Source organism: Ptychodera flava, chromosome 16, assembly GCF_041260155.1.
Source record: "Ptychodera flava strain L36383 chromosome 16, AS_Pfla_20210202, whole genome shotgun sequence".
In the NCBI taxonomy this organism is placed as follows: Eukaryota; Metazoa; Hemichordata; class Enteropneusta; family Ptychoderidae; genus Ptychodera; species Ptychodera flava.
The window spans coordinates 30098991-30119744 of record NC_091943.1 but is presented as its reverse complement, the minus strand read 5'-3'; the positions used below and the strand labels follow the sequence as shown (position 1 = coordinate 30119744).

General features: G+C 37.0%; 2 protein-coding genes across 3 annotated transcripts; both read left to right on the top strand.

Moving 5' to 3' along the window:
- The first annotated feature begins 6880 nt into the window (after positions 1 to 6880).
- Positions 6881 to 19582, top strand: LOC139114530 (uncharacterized). Of its 2 annotated transcripts, XM_070676317.1 has the most exons (7): positions 6881 to 7174; positions 7721 to 7953; positions 14471 to 14613; positions 14737 to 14856; positions 15705 to 15967; positions 17021 to 17229; positions 18461 to 19582. In XM_070676317.1, exons 2-5 carry the CDS (start codon positions 7727 to 7729, stop codon positions 15860 to 15862), a joined length of 648 nt encoding a protein of 215 aa, XP_070532418.1. In that variant the 5' UTR covers positions 6881 to 7174; positions 7721 to 7726; the 3' UTR covers positions 15863 to 15967; positions 17021 to 17229; positions 18461 to 19582. The 2 variants fall into 2 exon arrangements, with proteins under 2 accessions (XP_070532418.1, XP_070532419.1); XM_070676318.1 differs by lacking the exons at positions 17021 to 17229; positions 18461 to 19582 and having other exon boundaries at positions 15745 to 15830.
- On the top strand, positions 16650 to 18808 carry LOC139113980 (uncharacterized). Its single transcript, XM_070675453.1, has 3 exons — positions 16650 to 16728; positions 17021 to 17229; positions 18461 to 18808. The coding sequence occupies exons 1-3, from the start codon at positions 16650 to 16652 to the stop codon at positions 18806 to 18808; spliced, it is 636 nt and encodes a 211-aa protein (XP_070531554.1).
- Positions 19583 to 20754: the final 1172 nt, after the last annotated feature.

Below are 20754 nucleotides of genomic sequence, written 5' to 3'. Positions count from 1 at the left end.
TATTAGTTTGTCAAATTTGAATGATTTTTTTTATTCGGGCCAGTTATGAGTGATTCATTGCATTGATGTATGTGCTATGGTTACATCTTGATTTCTGACAAGATGAAATGTAATTACATTGATGGTCATGTGCAGTTTTACTGATCACTATATTCCAGGTGTGAGGATTGCCTGTTCACATTGGTTGGTCTTTTGGTTATTATTTCCCCACATATACTGTTTTCTTCCATGATTGTTTGAGGTTTTGACCGTTTTCTTTTTGAGTTTTGAATGTATGTGACCTCTATCAGGTGGGACCCTGTACAATGCCATAATGACCGCCATTGAGATGTGTCACTCCGTGTACTGTTGGAAAGCTTTTATAGTCAGATAGTTTCCTGGAACAGATGATGGATAAAATGAAAGTAAGTGAAGCTGGAATGACACTTCTTTAAGTTTATATCTCATATTTATTATTATCGATTATTTCACAATTTTTTTTTAATAATGGTACTTTATTAACACTTGGTACCAGCACATCAGAGTAGATCAGAGTACAGGTATCTGATTCAGATACAATATGTAGAGTATTTACATAAACATCGATCATGATGTGATGTGCTATGGTTTGGTGTAATGTAACATTATGTGGCACTGTAAAGTACTCAAGGCAACAGTATGGTATATAGTTATGGTAACACATGATGTGTTATCATAGCAGAACACAAGAGTTTGAATACATCTAGTGTGACTGTCCTCACCTCAGAATTCTACCACTACGATTCAGTGATGCAAGGTCTGTCACTCTGATGACAAACCTCTTCTCATCTTGTTTTGAAGATCAATGCTGTTGATGTAGCTGCTGACAGGCATAGACTGTCTTATGGTCTACGACAGGTTTTTCACTTCCTTGACAATACTGAGTTGGTGTAAACATTTGTACAACTTGCAGAGTTGGGGTTGTTGCTGCCTGTCCTATGAATGAATTTCGATATATTGCAAGCTTTAGCTGTATTATTTTGTTGAGCAGAGTACATGTGCTTTTGGTGAAAACTCACGTCGTAGCATAATAGCAAAAGGATTTCTGTTTGAAACTTTGTCACCATTTTCAAGCTGGTGATGCAAGAGCCTGTATGTTGTAATATATCATTTTGCCATACTTCTGTTTTGACCTGCTGTCTTGATTTCTTCAGTTTTGTAGGATATCCATTATGGGCCAGGACGAGTTACACTTTTGCTTATAAATATTCTTTTCAGTCTTACCTTCAATGTCTTACCTGAGTTCATGCAGCTATTCTTCTTTACATCTAAAACACTTGTGTGGAATGATATAGAATCCTGTTCATGCACTTTGTTAGGGCCAATGTAAGTCCGGGAGATTCCATGTGTAACCAACCTTGGCAAAAATTGCATGGTATCCATGGTTTGCCTGCAATGTTGTCGTCGTCACATATGCAGCATTTTTTGGAGTTCTGATTTTTTGTTTTGCGTTTGATTTTCATTTCTTCTTTCCTTCTCGATTTCCTTGATCTGTGACTTTTCCATTCAGTCATTCCATTTTCCTTCTTCACATGTTTGATTTTCTGTACGGTGAGCAGCCGTTGTCTTCTTCTTTGAAAAAATCAAAACACCGATCCGAAATATGGGTAGGGGATCGTCTGGCATTTTGTCTTCTCGTTGTTTCTGTTAATGTTGATTTATCCATAGCTTCCTCAAGTATATCAGGATTCCGAGTTTTGGTTTAATATTGTTCTTACACCATACTGCCCTATGCCGCTGAAGTGTTCACTCATTAGTTTTACTATTTTTCTGGATCCTGCTCTTTTACTTTCCTTGCTGTACCTTAAAACATAATTAATACATTCTCCTGTATAAAGCAGTATTGTCCCTTCATAGACGATTCTCTCAGTTGTCTGTCCTAAAACAGGGTCATAAATTGACTGCAATGTTAATTTATACCTCGAGATTCGTTGATAGGCCGTGTTTTCATTCTTGCTTCTCTGACTAACGGGTATCGGTGAGGGATGTTTTAATGTTATAATGATAGAATATAGGTCTTGTCCCAACTGTGGGGGTCTGTTATAAGCACAAGTCTAAATTAAAATGAAAAGTAAGAAAACAAAAAATATAAAAATTAATAATAGCATACTGTATAAGTTCAATACTGTATTAAAAGTGGTGGCCCATGTTGTCTATATGTAGTAATTTTGCGTCAGCAACCTACAGATAGATTTTCTACTGGAACCTCTACGTCCAATGTCCATGCTTTATACGTTCATTATTCTGTACAAGTGCTCCCATGTTCAGAAAGACATTAGTTGAAAGTGTAACAAGGAATTAAACTGGTTTTAGTCAGCATCAACTGTACACTGATTCCTTTTTTATTTACTTTATAGTTGAAATGTCCCAGTACTGCAGCAGCAGCAGGAAGTGTTAAATTTTCATGACTGTACTCAAAGAAATCACCATCCCTGCTCACTAATATTTCTTCTTTCAAATTTTTCACATGTTTTGGTGTACTAACTCTCTACTAGTACGAATATCGTGTACAAATAAAGATTGATTGAATAATGTAACCTGTACTGTGTTTTTGTGATGACTTAGGGGTGTACCATTTGATATTCTGGGGAGGGTCTGGAAGATTGATGAGATGGTATTATTTCATTTTTTCCTGCTCCACTGGATATTTTTTTTTCAACTCAGCAAATTTTGTTTTAGAAGCTTCTTCAGGCAATTTTGTGCTCTGTTGTCAGCAACACTAAGCTTATCAGATAACTGTCTGTCATCCTCTCAGACATCCATGGTCATACAGCTTTGAATTTGTAGGCAGCTTTCTTTGGTAAATCTGTATCAGATTTATTCAAACTCAGGAAATCTGTAATTTTGTAGTTTGGTGGCAATTATAACTTTTTGGTATAAAAAATCTCTGAAACTGCTGGCCGATTGCTTTTAAATGTCAATGCATATCCATATATCTGAAAAACAGCTGATAGGATTGACTTAAAATTTTGCTGATCCTACTCGCCATATATCATTGACTAATATATACTTATGAAATTAATCTTTGAAAAATTACTTTCTTCCTGTAAGCTTACACATTCTTATTAAAAATGTGTTATGTATCGTATGTCAATACTACAGTGGTACTTTTATCAGCAATATCGGTAAGGGAACCTGCAATCTGGATATTGCAAAGCAGTTCAGTTTGTAGGTTGTATGAGATTTTCAACAACTTCAGTGATGTTGACAAACAGAAGGGCAGTGGCATGGTAGACAATCAATCTACAGGAAAAGCTCTGTGTCGATGGCAGTTGAGCTGAACAGTTGATAGTCACTGATGTCAACAATTCATTTCCCCTAATTGTGTAGAAATGTAAAACAGCAAACATGGAACACGCAATCATTCTCTAAAAGTTGGCCTAAGTGGAACTCTAAAAATCTGTCACTGTAAGTTACAGCCTTAAAACTACTTGTGGTGCCTTGTCGGTGTTTTTTTTCTTTCCTATTCTATCTTTTTTTATCTCTGATAATCTGTGGCTGATTTTTTTTCATCAATGTCTGCAAGGAATATTTTTTCCCGAAATCTTCCACACACCCTAAATTGTCAAATGGTCCACCCCTTACTCAGAGAAAAACCCTTGCTGACTTACCTTATATTCCTGTGGGTCACCAGCAAGAATTAAGGCTGCCGCGAGGAAGGTGATGCAAAACTAAGTATGAAGTACTCTGTTCGCCATTATGGTGATACTCTCACCACAGCAGACGTGACAAAACAATTTTTTTCCTCTTGAAAAAAAATGATACAGGAATAAATTCGAGACAAAATTTCAATAACGAGAACTTTGAAACTCAAAAGCATATAGCCGTCCAGGAAAAACCAGAGATAAAAACTCTACATTGGGTGTAAACTCTGGAACTAAAACCTGTGCCCAAATACAAACACTAGATTAGATATGCTAACAATATGATGAGCTTCATTCTAAAATAGCTTGACAAAACAAAAAATTCTGAGAAGAAATGTTGATGAACGGCGAGAAAACCGCTAGACAATACTTTTGTACTTGACTATCGGGAAAATTTCATGTCTAATGATGACTCTGTACAGAAAACACGAATAACAACATATGTGATGGTATGAATAATGAGGCGGTAACAAACTAAGGGCGACATTTTTTATTTTTTTGTTTCTAATCTCCCGACTGACCGTAAACTTCAGCTCTGACATGAAAATTAAAAAAAAACTTTTTTATTTGCGCCGCCTCACAGGCGATCAATCTAGCAACAGCACCACCATCATCAAAAGCGACTCAGACTGAAAGGACAAAGAGCACAGAACACTGAACTGAAAGACAAGAAATTGCAGTTACTGAATGGACAGAACATTGAACTGAAACAAATACAGTTTTTTTTGTAGTTTTGTTTTTATTTCGACCGCCCGCCCTGCCCGAGTATTCCTCTGGAGATGAGAAACAACAAAAATAGGGTCACGCTAACCAAACTAAAGAATGGGAAAACAGAGAGAAGGAAATACACTCGAACTGTAATACGAAGCAAAACAAAGAAATACAAAAATTGCAATACCCAGCAAACTAAATATTCTTCGTAGTACTCGTCTTTGGAGGTGTTTTACTCGCAACACAGAAAATTACAAACCTAAACTTTTTGAAACACAAAGCCGCCTGGCAAGCCTCAATACCCATCTTTTGCGTGTCGGACTTCAACCGACCGTCGCGCTAGCTTCCAACATCGATTCGATCGCGCCAACCCGTGCAATTAGGCAAAAAAAATAATAACTTGTGCTTTTCCGATAACATGGTTTTCAAAAATAGGGTAGGTAGGTCGGCGGGCAATTTTTTTTTGGTTCTACCTTAGCAGCAACAACTTGAATAGCGCCCCCAGAACGCAAAGAATGGAAACCAAAAGACTCCATTTCCGTCGACTTCTTTCAAACGTGAAACTATGGTTACTCTGGCCCGTGTGTAACTCATTAATTTCTTGTTACTCTTCACAAATTTACAAGTACGCCCTGGCCTATTAACAGGTTTAAACAAAAATCTCCAGAACTTAAAACAATACTTGTTTTTCTGAAATATCTCAGAAACCAATCACAGGGTCAAGCTACAGACTCAAGCTTTGAAATAACTACTTCGTTATCGTTTCGACATGGTCGGTTTTACTATGACGAATGAACAACGTTAGAAAATCTGAATGTATCTTTACATCACTACATTTCAAATTACTGACCTCGTCAAACCTAATAAAACAAGTGAAACTAAAAATCATGGTAAGATCCCTCAGAAACATCAAATCTATAGGCCCCTGATATTTAGCACAAAGCGCACGTAATAAATCGGAAGACACAGGACCCTTTTTATTTTTCAACGGAACAATGTCTCTTTGCAATCTCTAATAAACTCGTGACAAACGGATGAACAGTAGGATCAGCAAATCCTCCAATTTCATGAGCCCATTTAATTGCATAAATGCAACTCTGAATAACATTTGATGATGAATTTAAGTTACAGTGGGTGATGAAAAGAGCAACATGTACAGCGTTAGCTGGAAGAGATTGTGGTCTTTCCACTCCTTGAAGTAACTGGAATATCTCTTAAACGTGTTGTCACTCTTCGACACTAAAAGCTGCACTGGCAATTTTTCTACGAGATCAAGTAAGTCGGGATGAGTCACTTTCCCATTGTTCACTGCTACAGTCTTGATGTTTCCCTCAACTTCAGACCTGTTAATAAAATGAGAAAACTGGTGACTTCGACAAGTTCACGATGAAGTGTAAAAATTAACACACAAAGCAAGTAAACCAAAATTAACAAGCTGTCACCATTGAAACTTTTCCGTGTATGATGGCGTCACTAACGGATAAAAACGAAAGTCCCTTACGAAAGGCACAGGCGTCCCGCACATTTCTGGGATAATAATCGTGTTTACGTAGAATGTCTATACCACTTGATACTAGAACTAGTGGAAGTCACATCGAGTCACTTTACACTTATGCCGAATCTGTCTATTCTAAAAAGGCCTGTTTTGTTTTTAGGGGGCTTTCAAAATTATAGCAAGTCAGAAGGGGACATTTGAACGCGCTTTGACTTTAGAAGGGGAGGCGTTTGAAAAAATCAGAGACCTTTTTTATGTCCCCTCCCTCCAGAGGTTTTTGTGAATACTTTAAAGGCGTCTTCTGCGTTATACAGAAGTTTAACTTTTCTCTAAACCATTGACCTTCGTAAGAAAGACGAAGCCGGAGAAGAGGTACTGCATACTACCATTGAAGGGGTGTGAACATATGTAGGCCTATTGCGGTTTTCAACTCCCCATCCCTTTATTGCCCAAGTAAAACTTTTGAACGAAACAAATTGTGTTACAATGTGATATAATATATACTTGGTGCTTCGTAATTTGAACTTTTCAGGGTACATCTATATAGCCAGTGCCCCTCCCCCTTCAAGTTCCCGGTAGAGGATCTATGTCACACTTAAACAGAACGGAGCTTTCCCACATTTTTGAAAGGAAAGTAAAATTTATTCACAAATAGTGATTTTGATGGTAGATATGTCCACCATCGACACTAAGCATGCCTACATAAATGTAAATAAATATTAAGCAAACGAAAATGTACAAAGAATGTCTTGAATAACAAGGTGATATAAAATGTTCATAGTGCATTCAACTTGAGTTCAAAGGCTTCCTTTATCACCAAGTCTCACAGACCAGAAAATAAACCGTAAATAAGTTGCATCATGATTTTATTCTCCTTTACTCCCGGGCTTATTACATTTCTCTCTCACTATACACACTACACTTGCTACATGCACAAGTGGGGACGATAGTGAGAGCGCCACCACAGGTACAGAATGAAAGCCTGCCGAGAGTTGACCTGACCTCACCTGACTTGACCCGAAATGACTTGAACCTGATCGGCCGTCGATCATCTCCATCGTGACCTCATTTCACCAGCACTCGTATACTGGTATTTGCTGTGACCACGGTCTATGTTTCGTGACACCGATAGACACCTTCCGCATTTGCCCCTCGTAGCTCGTAAAGTTTCAAGTTTCTCGCGCTACACACCACATGTTTGGTTGGGGCTACCCGGCTAGTAAAAATCTCTTGTACGATTTGTGTACAGACTGTGTAGGATTGCAGAAGTGTATCCAAACGCTGTGCAGTTGGTAAAGCGACCCGGGTAAGTAAGCGAACAGGTGGTCCACCTGTGAACATCTTGCAATTCTTTAACACCTACCTAATCATAGGTCATATGGAATCCTGAATGAAATGATTTGTACAATCGAGATATTATGATAGGGATATTCATTAGCCCTGCGTACCGTGCTGTGTGTTCCCGGCGTTATACGGCATATGCCAGTGTTATGTTATGACTTGAAAAGAGGGAGTCATTCATACTCTGAGCTTTATCGACATTAAATCTTCTTATGTTGTAAGCTTATGTATTCCCTCTCCACTTTTTCATTCAGGATGAAATAGTAGTATTTTATTAGTACATAATTATTGTTGGGGTTAGTTTTAACACCGGTTTGCAAGTTGATAAAGGTAGTACCATACCCAACATATATAAGGGAATGTCAGTTAGGGGACCTTTCACTCAGGTATTAAATGCTTCCTGCAATTTTTAGGATTTTTCACATTTGCCTCCGACTTCATACAGAAATCAAGAAATTGTTTATTATATGTTGCCTGCAATTCACATCTGTTGTTTATTTTGTTCACGTAGTTTAGGATGATTTCAAAGGAAACAGTAATCACCATAGCAACAGCTTCAGCCCTGGGCATCAGTTTTGCTGCTCTGGTGTATGTCAGAAGAAAGCGGGAAAAAGTTCCTCTGTCCAAAATCAAGTTCGGGAAAGAGATGCGAAAAGCAGAGTTTTTCTTCTATGATGACATCACACCATGTAACCATGGTTCTTTTGGCGCTGTGCCAAAACGAGTTTTTGACGCAAGATACAGGTAGGATTATTTTCTTGTGGTATGTTACTCTTATGTCCTGGCTATTAAAAAATGTGTATTTTAACCAAACATTAGCCAAAGCCCCTGACCCTTAATATTTTTGCTTTTTAGTCCCCACGGACACCGTCCGGGGGGACTTATAGGTTTGGTCATGTCCGTGCGTCCGTCCGTGCGTCCGTCCGTTCACGCAGATATCTCAGAGACGCCTGGAGCGATTTCGTTCAAACTTGGTACAAGGATAGTACCATACCTCATACAGATGCACGTCGATTTGTTTCACAATGCGATCAAATTTGGCCGTGGTAGAGGACTTTTTAGTTTTCACCTCCATAGACTCCCATGTATAAGGCAGACCATAGACTCCCATGTATAAGGCAGTCCATAGACTCCCATGTATAAGGCAGACCATAGACTCCCATGTATAAGGCAGTCCATAGACTCCCATGTATAAGGCAGTCCATAGACTCCCATGTATAAGGAAGTCCATAGACTCCCATGTATAAGGCAGTCCATAGACTCCCATGTATAAGCCAGTACATAGGCTCCCATGTATAAGGCCAAGATAAATAAAAATTTAGTTTCTCATCGTATTCATATTGCAAAAAGGATGCAGTGACACAGTTTTTAGTCCCCACAGATAAAGTCCAGGGGGCTCATAGATTGGGTCATGTCAGTCCGTGAGTCCATCCGTTCACGCAGATATCTCAGACACTTTGACAAAATGTCATGTGACCTTGGTGACCTTTGACCTCGAATATACATATTTGTCCATAACTCAGTAACCACTAATGCTACACCCTTCATATTTGGTATGATGGGACACCTTATGACACCACATATTGTACCTCATTAATTATGTGCATATCTAATTTTGAGCGAGCCAATAGAGCCAGAGGTCTGATTTTTGGTATGTAGGGATAACTTAGCAATACAATTTTTTTGACAAAATGTCAAGTGATCTCAATGACCTTTGACCTCAAATATACATATTTGTGCATAACTCAGTAACCACAAGTGCTACACTCTTCATATTTGGTATGATGGGACACCTTATGACGCCACATATTGTACCTCATTAATTATGCACATATCTAATTTTGAGTGAGCGAATAGAGCTAGAGGTCTGATTTTTGGTATATAGGGATAACTTAGCAATACAATTTTTTTGACAAAATGTCACGTGACCTTGGTGACCTTTGACCTCAAATATACATATTTGTCCATAACTCAGTAACCACAAGTGCTACACCCTTCATATATGGTATGATGGGACACCTTAGGGACCGTCTCAGATTGTCGCAGAAGTTCAAGAAACGAAATTTCTTCGTTTAGATCAAACCCCCTCCCCCCTCCCCTAAACGAAACTTCAAAAGTGTGAAATGTTTATGTCTGCCTGAGAGTACAATGTTGCATTTTGCTATAGCTACTAAAGACATATTCCCCTTGCCACATTACAACATTAAACAAACCGAGGCTTGGTCTGCAATGCCCTAATGCCAGCACTTGCAAATGCAGTAACATCTGAGTAATCGTCATACGGTTCAGGCGATTTACCCATATAAGGATATCCCTCACTCGTTATATAGGAAACCCGGTCCAGTTCTGGCCGTTCCAGTATGCATTGACTGTTTGATTGCGTTGTCGCAGACAGTTGCTATGATTCCTTACAGAGAATTTGGGCTTCGGTTATATCAGTCTGTTTACATGGTGGTTTTTCTCACCAGGTAGACATATACCTGGAGTCACTCCGGCAAGAAACTTCGACATGGGGGCCCAGGCAAGTTCAATCGTATAAAACGACTATGACCAGGTGCATAACCTGGTGCATAACAATTGAGATAAAGAAATCTAGTGGTTAGAGCAGACGCTTATAGATAGCCCATTTTAAAAAATGATACTTTTTGTCTTTGAATAATTTGATGAATGAAAGGTTTAGGATACAATGTTACTATCGGTAAATTGTGTTTGGGGAATGAACGAGATGGAAACAGTTACAAAGTTGTTGGCACGAGTGTGCATTTTTTTCTTTAATTTAAAATAAAACACGAAAACTTGTGATCACAAAATAAAAGTGCGAAAGTGAAGTTCACTAATTGAATGGAGGTCAAACCCCCTCCCCCCCTAAACGAATAAATTTCGCTTTTTGAACTTCTGCGACAATCTGAGACGGTCCCTTATGACGCCACATATTGTTCCTCAGTAGTTATGTGCATATCTAATTTTGAGCGAGCCAATAGAGCTAGAGGTCTGATTTTGGTATGTAGGGATAACTTAGCAATACAATTATTTTGACAAAATGTCATGTGACCTCAATGACCTTTGACCTCAAATATACATATTTGTCCATAACTCCGGAACCACAAGTACTACACCCTTCATATTTGGTATGATGGGACACCTTATGACGCCACATATTGTACCTCATTCATTATGTGCATATCTAATTTTGAACAAGCCAATAGAGGTAAATGTATGATTTTTAGTATATAGGGATAGACTATAGGATAGAAATTTTTTGACAAAATGTCATGTGACCTCGATAACCTTTTACCTAAAATACACGATTATGTCAATAAATAAGTAACCACAAGTGCTATGTCCTTTATATTTAGTAGGATGGGAGACCTTATGACAACACATGCTTTACCTCGTTAATTATGCCCATATATAATTGTGGGCAAGCCAATAGAGCTAGAGGTCTGAATTTTGGCATATATGGATTAATTAGCAATACAATGTTTTTTTTCAAAATGTCACTTGACCTTGATGACCTTTGACCTTGAATATGCATATATATGCATAACTCAGTAATCACAAGTTCTTTACGCTTCAATTTTGATAGGATAATAGACCTTAAGATGTCACATCTTGTACCTCATTTGTTATGCATATGTATTTCTTGGCTGGCCAATACAGCTAGAGGTTTGATCTTTTTTCCCGATTTAGAACCATAACTTAGACATGCCTCTTGTTTCAAATTGGGAACAATGACATAGACCTATGTGTCCATAGATCTGAACATATACACTTTAGTGATACTTCTTAATGACCTCATTTCCCTGCCCCCTCAAGACTAATACTCCTATTACAAGTGGGGACTATGTCATTGTCAATGACTTGTTTACACTTAATGTACAACAATTTATCATTCGTGAACAGTTTTCTTTTCTTCACAGCAAGCAAAAGTAGGAAAAGGTTCCCCACTGCTCTTGTCTACCCCATTTTAGCAAGGCATATTGTTTATTTTTGGTCTTACAAATCTTTTACCTCCATCAAGGATTAATTTATGCAGGACATTGAATTGTTTTCCGAAACAAAGCCCAACTCTGATTAGTAAGATGCTCTAAAATTTTTACATGATAAACAATTCAAATGAAATTACAAAAGACATTCTCTAAAACAACAAATTGTGATGAAATCATGGATTATGTTTATCACTCTGTTAATTTGTATCCTGTAAAAGTTTCAGTGTACAGTATGTTCATTGATCTAAATACCAGTGTTTTGCTGTTGGCTTGACTCAAATTAGAATGTGATTTTGAACGTTTTACCAGGCACGGTTTGCTCGTAAATTAGAAACAGACCTTTTAACCCCCATAAAATTGTTACAGACAACATCTACATACCAGGATGAAAAATCAGAGGAACTTGAACACTGATGTGCTGAGATACAATATCAGTTGACAAAGAATTTCTAAATTTTTACCTGTTTTGTTGGCTTTGACATTGGTAATTACAATACAATATTGATCGTGTATAAATGAGGACATGTTTTCAGTTCTGGGATATTACTCAATTTTGGAATTCAACCTGAGTTTTGACAACGTAATTAGATGTCTCATAATGTCAACATGATACAGTTTTGCAGCTGTTGTGTGGAGTTTAAGACTAGTATACTACATTGCATACCATTTTTAGGGGACAGATTATTGCAGATCCTGACAAATATCTGACCCTTGAACCAAATGTCAACAGGTCAAAGGTTATGAGCCAGTGATGAGAATTGCTTTTCCTTTGACTGTAAGAAACTGACGGTTATGCATTGTTGCAAAAACTTGGAAAATACCTGTTAACTAATAACTCATTTCTTTTCTTATGTATTTGTCACCAATTGTGGTAGACCATGGAGTGTACTAGTGGATATGGTCACCTATGTGTATGTGTCTACTCAAGAATACAAAATTGCATGGGAAACACTTGCGGTAGATTTTGTGTGGTCTACGTGTATGCTGCCGGGAGGTAACAAATGCCAGGTGTTTGTTGTGTAGGGATTGTCTCAGGAGACAAGAGAGTTGGTTGGAGAAGGTTGACTCTGATAATAGCATATAATGAACCCTCAACAACATAAATTTTATGTTGGAGGCCGCTGAGTTACAGGCTGCCGATGTCTCTTGGCATGCATTTGCTCAAATTCATTGTTACATATATATTTATCTATTTGATTCTGTATCACATCCTTTTTGAACCTTTGAGTGCTGTAATTTTTTCCACCAAAATTTTAGTGCAACATTTTACCAATTTTTTATGAATTTTTCTGTAATTTTTTTATCATTTTGGACCACACTAACATCACTTTTCATGAGCTACAGTTTTTGATCAAAATTTTGGGAAAATTATAAAAATTGTCTAAATCTGGAAACAAATTGGCTGGCTTATATTTTTATAAAGGAGACAAAAATTGACTTCGGCATTCAAAGGGTTAAGGTAGTGTATGCCTTGAAGTAGAAAACTGTTAACTTTCACCAAAACTTTCCTCTGCGAACTTCAATTAAACCATTCTCTTTCAGAATCAAGAATACGAATAAGGAGTTACCTTGCAAATTTTGGTGCTCGTGAAACGATCACCCTAAAATTTACTGACATTTGAAAATCAAAATGTCTGGAATAAAGAAGAAGTTTTTCACAAAAACACAACAGTGAAATCTTCATTTACTCCACAGGGGTCAAAGAGAATCTATGCAAGCAGCTGACTAGAAAGGTATTATAAATATTTAAGTGTCTGAAAGACCATCCTTAGGTGCATTCTGTCGTAAAGAAGGGTATAAGGTAGTAGCTGTTAGAAAACTATTTCAATCGTAAAAGTGAAGCTACAGAAAGAAAGGATTAAGCAAAGTTAAACAACAACTAACATCATGCATACATGCTTCTGTATATGAAGTATATAGTAACAAATGGAACAATCGCTATTAAATAAAATATATTAAATGTTAAGCAAAAAATTTCTTTGTTTTCTCCAAACTAGATTAAAAACCTCTAGTCTTTGGTATATTTCTACCTAATATTTCTTTCCCTTAAGTCTTTACATTTAAATTTAATTCATTCTCTTCAACATTGTAATAACACTATGCACTATTTCTGCTGCCCTACGGATCAGTGAATTTGCACCTTTCAATCTATAGCTTTATACATAGTTCAACAAAACGTCATTATAATTTAGGGTTATAGAGGTATAACACTTGCTAGCACAAGGATGAAACTTTTTGAGATGTGCATTAACCCTTTCACCCCCAGTTCCCTGTATACAGGTCCAACTTTACCATAGAAAACAATGGATTTGGGACAAACCATGGTGGTGAAAGGGTTAAAGTGTGTCATTGTCCTTCAAGATCCCATTGATCAGCTATCAAAATGAACTGCCCTTACACCATACACACACATGTAACACAAAATACTTCTTGTGATCTGACTTTGTAGTCTTGTCAAACACCAAAAATTGTGTTATTGAAGCTACTGTGTAAGCACACAGCATTTTAGTCTGTATGTATATTTTTGACATCCAGGTGAGTATTGAGCATTCTAATCATAAATCGATGTTTTGTCTGTGATGTCTGTGCCAGGTTCAGGTGTCTCTCTTTGTGTGTCATAATTGATGAAAACTTTTGTTGCATTACATTCAGAAAGTGTATGGCTATCGTCACAAAATTTTATTCAAGGGTTGATGTGGCTGTGTATACAAATGTTTTTTTTGGTATAGTTATCTAAAAATTTAAAATGAGAATGTGCAAATTTTCCCATTGTCGATGATTGAACATATTTTAACCAAGAGCTTGCAGGGCAATCCATGCTTGTTTTTCAAAATTTCATATTTTTATATCAGTCTCATGTCATGAGAATATTTTTTGCACAAGCTACAAGATTGTAACATATTTATCTGTGGAAATTTTTTTAGTTTATGACCACCATCCTCTCAAGCGCCAATAGTTCCCATTACAACGTGAATGAAATGACAAAAAGATTCTTTGATCAGAAAAGAACAGAAACTGAAGTTTTCAATGTTACATGATTTTGACACTTCATTTTCATTCTTAACGGGTGACACATTTTCTACTGCACGTCACTGGAACAAGGTCTTAAGGTTTGATCAGTTTTCACTGTTAAGCTTGAAAACTGACCTGTAAATTTAGGAATTTCGTCTTTATTCTGTGCATGAAATAATCTATTTATCATAGAAAGTAAGGTACCAGGATGTATTAAAGTCCTACTTTGTGTAAATTTTTATCACTGAATGTATTTGTAGATTCCTGGTGGAATATGAACAAGGTCCAGATCTCTTTGAGAAGTTCAAGTATGCAAAGTACCACAAGGAGGCCTGCACAGAAGTTGCAAAGTTTGTTGGTGCCAAGACAGAAAACATTGTATTGATACCAAATGTGACCACAGGTAAGTTTCTCCTGGCAATAAGACATCTATTCCAAACAATAATATGAGACACCCCTTTTCAAATTATTGAACATTTTAAAAGAGAAATACCATACACATTATTCGGTTTGATGTTGTTTCAAGGAACCAGTGCAGTCCTGAAGTCCTTACGGCTGAATGAAGGTGACACTATACTTGTATGCAACGTGACGTATCCATCCATGGTGTATGCTGCAGAAGATACATGTGAAATGAACACTTCAGGTAAGTTTGATAAGTTCAAGACCACTTGACAACGTCAGTGTTGCCTGTGGTATGTCTCTAAGGTAATATCTCAGTCAGTACTTCAGTCATTTTAAACTGGTTTGTATTACATTCCATTGGCATCATGCATATTACTCAATCTGAATCCTTGCTGCAAAGCTAGGTGATTGTGTGAGCCATAGTCAAGTCTACTGTGTAGGGCCAACTATCTCATTTATAATACTTTAGAAACAACCAACAAGTTACTGTTGTCATGTCTCTAACCCAGCAGACATAACTCGGTGTAAATTGCTATGCATTTTCACACGATTACAAATGAAGTTGTTGGCCTTACACTTTAACTTCAAGTTTTCTCAAGGGTCGTTCGAACATGTAATTCTGTTTTAATCTGGGTACTTTTTAAATGCCTCACAAGGCTTGCACTGCTTCAAGATGCAGCTATGCTGGTTCTGCCTAGAAAGCCAACATTTCCAAAGCACAGCAACTCTGTTGACTTTTAGTTTGTCACCTACATGGATTCGTTATATTTCCCTAGAGGCACCTGTTTGCAAGTTTCATTCCAGTCGTGGTCCCCGTTTCCTGTTTACTGCTTTTCTCATGACTTTTGACTTGCTGTGCCTGCTTGATTGTTTACATGTACATCAGCTTACCTTCAGGTCATTTTCTAAATCACGAATTACTGACATATCTGAATTCCTTTTCATGTGAAATATGTTCAGTAAGGGTGTCATATATATATTACCTAAATATGTTGAAGTATAGCAAATACTGTATCTGAAAACACTTACTATGAAAAATATCTTTTGGTCTAATGAAATCTTCATCTTTCTTGTTTAATGCGCCAACAGCCAATGTGTTGACCTTGAACATCACATTTCCAATCAACAGCAAAGACGAGTTCATTCAAAACTACAGGGATATTTTGTCATCAGAGTCCTCCATAAAGATAGCCATCATAGATCATATCACCAGTTCCACTGCATTGGTCATACCAATCAAGAACTGATTGAGTTGTGCCGTGAATTTGGGGTACAGACGTTCATAGATGGTGCACACGCTCCGGGTCAGATTGCGTTGAACATTGAGGAACTACAGCCTGACTACTATACAGGTATGGTGGTATACCCTTAGAAATATCCCAAGGGATTCCTTCAGGGAATACTATTTGAATAATATAATTCCACACCCTGCCCTAGGGGCTGAGATGGAATGTCTCACACAAGTCTGGGAATTTTTGTCTCATGAGTGAGATATGGCAATTTCCCCGATTTAACGCTTGTGAAATGTTCCATCTCAGCCCGTTGGGTCCAATGTGGGATTATTTTTCTCAGGTCCATTCAATATTTGCAAATGGCACATGGAGTGCTTATGTCATTGTCAAAGGAAAATGCACTTCACTCATGTGATATATCGTACAGAGTGTGAGAACAAATTTGATCCCATAATGGTGTTTGCACTCTCACTGCATACCAAGGACTTGAGAATAGCTGTTTCATAACTCTTTGAGCGCTGTAATTTTTTCCCGCCAAAATTTTAGTGCAACATTTTACCAATTTTTATAAATTTTTCTGTGATTTTTTTTAATTTTGTACCAAATGGAAATCACATTTCATTGGCCACAATTTGTTCTCAAGTTTTGGCAAAAATATGAAAAAAATTGACTGGGGTTTATCTTATAAAGGGACAAAAGCAGACTTTGCCGCTCAAAGGGTTAATTACGATTGCCATGGGATTTCTACACATTGAATATAGGACCAATGGACAACATTTAAAGTTACAAGTGAAAGACATTAATGTTCATGAAAAGTCCATGGAACTATGTCCTATTGGCTGAACTTGTGTCAAACTTGTACCGGTACCTCAACTGTGGCAGTAATCATAAAATATTTAAACAGTTTTACTTAAATATTGATGTGAAAGATATATATACTCATAAATATTTCAAGTTCGATGAAGATTTTACTTTTCTCCATACATGTGTTAATGTGTATTCAGAAATCACATCTGGTGTCTGTTTAGGATTTGCAGTGAGAAAAGTTGGAAGCTAGGTACTTGGGTCTAAAATCAGTACCATAAATATGCCTCCTGTCTACACTGAGCATGAAAATTTTCTTTCACTGATGTGCACTGGTACATTATCTTGTCTTGTTCTTGTTAATCGCAGGAAACTTACATAAGTGGGTGTACACGCCTAGAGGTGCTGCATTTCTATGGATCAATCCAAAACACCACAACATCATCAAACCCCTGGTCACTTCCCACAACTTCAAGCAGTCTATGCAAAAACAATTCTTTCAACAGGGAACTCAGGACAACAGCACTTACCTATCTGCACCGGCTGCAATCAAGTTTTACAAAGACATAGGAGGAATGGTGAGACCTTGCAGTGTTTTTTTGCAGAGGTTGGGAAAAATTGGTAAATGATTCGGGAATCCCGGTAACATTTCTGTTGTCCCTTGTCTGACTGCATATATATACCAAGGGGAGACCCCCATAACATAACTGGGGAACCTCAGTGACATTTACCTTCACAAAAACACTGTACTGAAATTTCTGGAATATCCAGTAGTTTGCAGTGATAGGTGCCAATGCTTTAATCAGTGAATGTTCCAGTTCACTGATCATATAGAGCTAGCTCTATTATGGTGATAAAATTTCCTTCAGCACTACAAAACTACTGTCCACACCATTCACCATTTCCCAATCCAGAGCCAGCAGCTGTAATTTGGATGATTTTCAGACTATTTTTGTTTTTAATGTCAACTACTTTCTTCTTCCACTCCCTCAAGCATGTTGAGATAAACAGTATATAGTTTGTCAACTCAGCCTGTACATATATATGCTGACAAACAGTAATTTTGGTCTTGACTACAATTTAAAAATATACAGTGCCACGCATTTTACATGACAAAACGCTGTGTTGACAAGCTAAAGAGTTGGTGTTCCAACTTCCTTTTGGGAGTACAAACAAAACACTTTGGTTGACATTAAAAACAAAAGTAATGAAAAAAGTCATTAAAAGTTACAGCGTAAAATTTTTGGGAAAATAAACCAAACTGTTGCAGGTTAAATGTGATGTCAAAATCTTTGCTATGAGGATGGATTAAGGCTGTGTTTCCATAGTGGAATATTAATCTTTCTTGTTCAAGTATATAATGAAAGTTCAAAATCAGAAATGCCTGTCAGAATTTAAACATAGGACTACTATACACCGGTGTGGAAACCAATGACCAATTAATTAAAGTTATACCACTCTCTGCCTTATGCCCATTATTCTAACGATGCTTTCAAATTTCCATAACCGAATATTTTATAATTACCACCTGGCTTTCTTTTGTTTAAAAGTGTCCTATTTACAAGTTCTTTTGTTTAAAAGTGTCCGATTTACTGGTAAATTGGAGAGTTCTTTTATTAAAAGCTGTCCAGTTAGGCCTCAGAGTTTTACTGGCAAACTGTACTGTTAAATTCTTTAAACTGCGTCCTACTTGTCCGCTTACCTACAGTAAATGCCTGATAGTTTGTAACATTTAATTTACAGTTCAAAGTTACAGTGTTGCAAAGATATATATCCTGTTGATATTATATATGATGGTTCTCTTTACAGGGTGCAGTACACAAGTACACAAATTCTCTTCTGGAATGGGGTATTCCGATGCTGGCAGAAGCATGGGGAACTGAACCACTGCCTGTTCCAGCTGACATGAGGGCTCCCAATATGAGAATGGTGAGGCTACCAAACTGCCCAAAAAAGTATGACGTTATCGACCAATGGGCCGAAGATCTCTTGGCTGAAATTTACCTCAAACACCATGTCCACTGTGCACCAGTTGAAATTCAAGGTCAAATGTTTTGTAGGGTGTCTGTAAATATCTACAGTACCAAGGAAGATCTTATGAATTTGAGGGATGCTGTATTAAACGTTTTTGTCAAGAATATTTCCGAGAAATCCTGAAAATGATGTAATTCATGAATGTTTTTCTGAAAATGGTTTTCTTTATTGATGTTTCTTGAATTTTTGCCATCCTTTTCTCTGATTTATGGAGTGTTTTTACTTTACTGTCCCAGCATAAAGTATTTTTTCTAATGTTTAGGTGACCACCATTGTTTTATCTTTGAATTAGACTAAGTTGTGTTAAAGGTATACAGTCACCTGTAATCTAAATATGCCCATATATGGTCAAAGGGGCGTTCCTTGGTATTCAAAATGCTTATGTTAGCGCGCTGTTTTTAAAAAGCAGCCATCTGCTTAAAATCTGTGATTGGTTAGATTTTCTCTTTTCATGGCAACTGGCAAAATTGGAACAGGTGACAGTATACCTTTAAACTAAAAGTACCTACACATCTTGTAATTCACTTGAATTCCTGATAACATGAAACCAGTACTTGTACTTAATTACACAATGTTTGATGATATTATTAAATTGTAGTCAGTGTATACAGTATGAATAATACCATTAAAAATCAGACCAATGAGATCAAAGTGAGCGAACACAAGAACTTTGAACTTTTGTCAAGTCAATCAGTTTTTGTGGTAAAGCTTATGCCTCTTTTAGTCATTGCTTTACATATGTGTGTGACACTTTCAGCACAGTCATTGCATCAATGAATTTGACAATGACGACATTATTCTAGGTTCTGGTCACTTTTCTTTATCTCTTTGTCAAACGATAACAGGCATCCTTTGAACACAGTTTCTGCAACATTATTAAACACAGAATGTCAGTCATCCGAGCGTTGGCAGTCCTTCAACCCTGGTATAAAACCACCCATAGTTCGTGCTTCACTCATTCCAAACACAACAACGAATTATTAAAGCCCCAATAGCTGCAAATGTTTAATTAACCGATCTCAAAATATCCTCAGTTTTCCAAGAGCATTCTTTGAAGAAGACCCATTAAAGACTGAAAAAGTGTATAACACTGTCATAAGTGTCGAAAGTGGCATGTAAATTCAAACATTTTAACATCATTTTAGATTTTCCGCTATTTTCAAAAACTAATCATACGACAGAAAAAATAAAGATTACAACAACAAAATGTTGATCATCGTGTGTTGTGCATTCAAGTAAATGGTATCATGCTTGTTTCTGGTATGATCACGATGTGTATATGCAGTAAATACTGTTTTTTGTATTTTCCCATGAGGGCGCCATTTTATTGGTGCGGCACCCGTTTATTATTCAGCCTGTTAAAACATGTAAGCGTGATCCAAATCTGCGAACAGTAATACTTCGATACACGTCCTTCAGTAAGCACATTTAAATGAGCCAACTTTGGTTTGAATATAAAATCATGAAAATAATGCATAAAATTAGCAGCTATTGGGGCTTTAATCAGATCCTCTGCCATGATGCAATTAAATAAATATCCCTGTAATTCGCTATCAATCATCCTGCATCGTTTTTTTCTACCTTGAATTTGTAGACCTTGTCCTTGTACCCGAAAGCAATCGTTTTATACTTTTGTCAGCAGATGAAAAGGACAGATCCTCGCAAATCTCCTTAATGGTTGCCATAATGGACATATACCACCATTCTCCACGTTGATTAACTATTCTAAATTGCAAGAAGAGTCATAACTCCGCTGGTCATTAAAGTGGTTTATTCCACAGCCTGCGACCAGTCTCTTTGTCCATCTTACAAAAAGTGTCCTCATTCGTCTGCCCTCTCTATATCTTTGCCTTTCCCTATATGTCAGTCCATTGTTCGAAAGATAAATGCAACTATTAGTTTTCTAATTAACCCTTTGAGTGCTGTAATTTTTCCCACCAAAATTTTACTGCCACATTTTTATAAATTTTTCTGAAATTTTGTGATAATTTTGGACAAAATGGACATTACATTCAATGGCTACAGTTTGTTATCAAAATTTTGACAAAACATTAAAAAAAATTGACTGG

What these genes read in the sequence shown, in the direction of transcription:
- LOC139114530 (XM_070676317.1), top strand. Translation starts at nt 7,727, where the DNA reads ATGATTTCAAAGGAAACAGTAATCACCATAGCAACAGCTTCAGCCCTG. An exon ending in GTTTTTGACGCAAGATACAG is followed by an intron (nt 7,954 to 14,470) that starts GTAGGATTATTT and finishes ATGTATTTGTAG; the next exon opens with ATTCCTGGTGGAATATGAAC. An exon ending in ATGTGAAATGAACACTTCAG is followed by an intron (nt 14,857 to 15,704) that starts GTAAGTTTGATA and finishes ATGCGCCAACAG; the next exon opens with CCAATGTGTTGACCTTGAAC.
- LOC139113980 (XM_070675453.1), top strand. Translation starts at nt 16,650, where the DNA reads ATGTTCATGAAAAGTCCATGGAACTATGTCCTATTGGCTGAACTTGTG. An exon ending in CCGGTACCTCAACTGTGGCA is followed by an intron (nt 16,729 to 17,020) that starts GTAATCATAAAA and finishes TGTTAATCGCAG; the next exon opens with GAAACTTACATAAGTGGGTG. An exon ending in ACAAAGACATAGGAGGAATG is followed by an intron (nt 17,230 to 18,460) that starts GTGAGACCTTGC and finishes TTCTCTTTACAG; the next exon opens with GGTGCAGTACACAAGTACAC.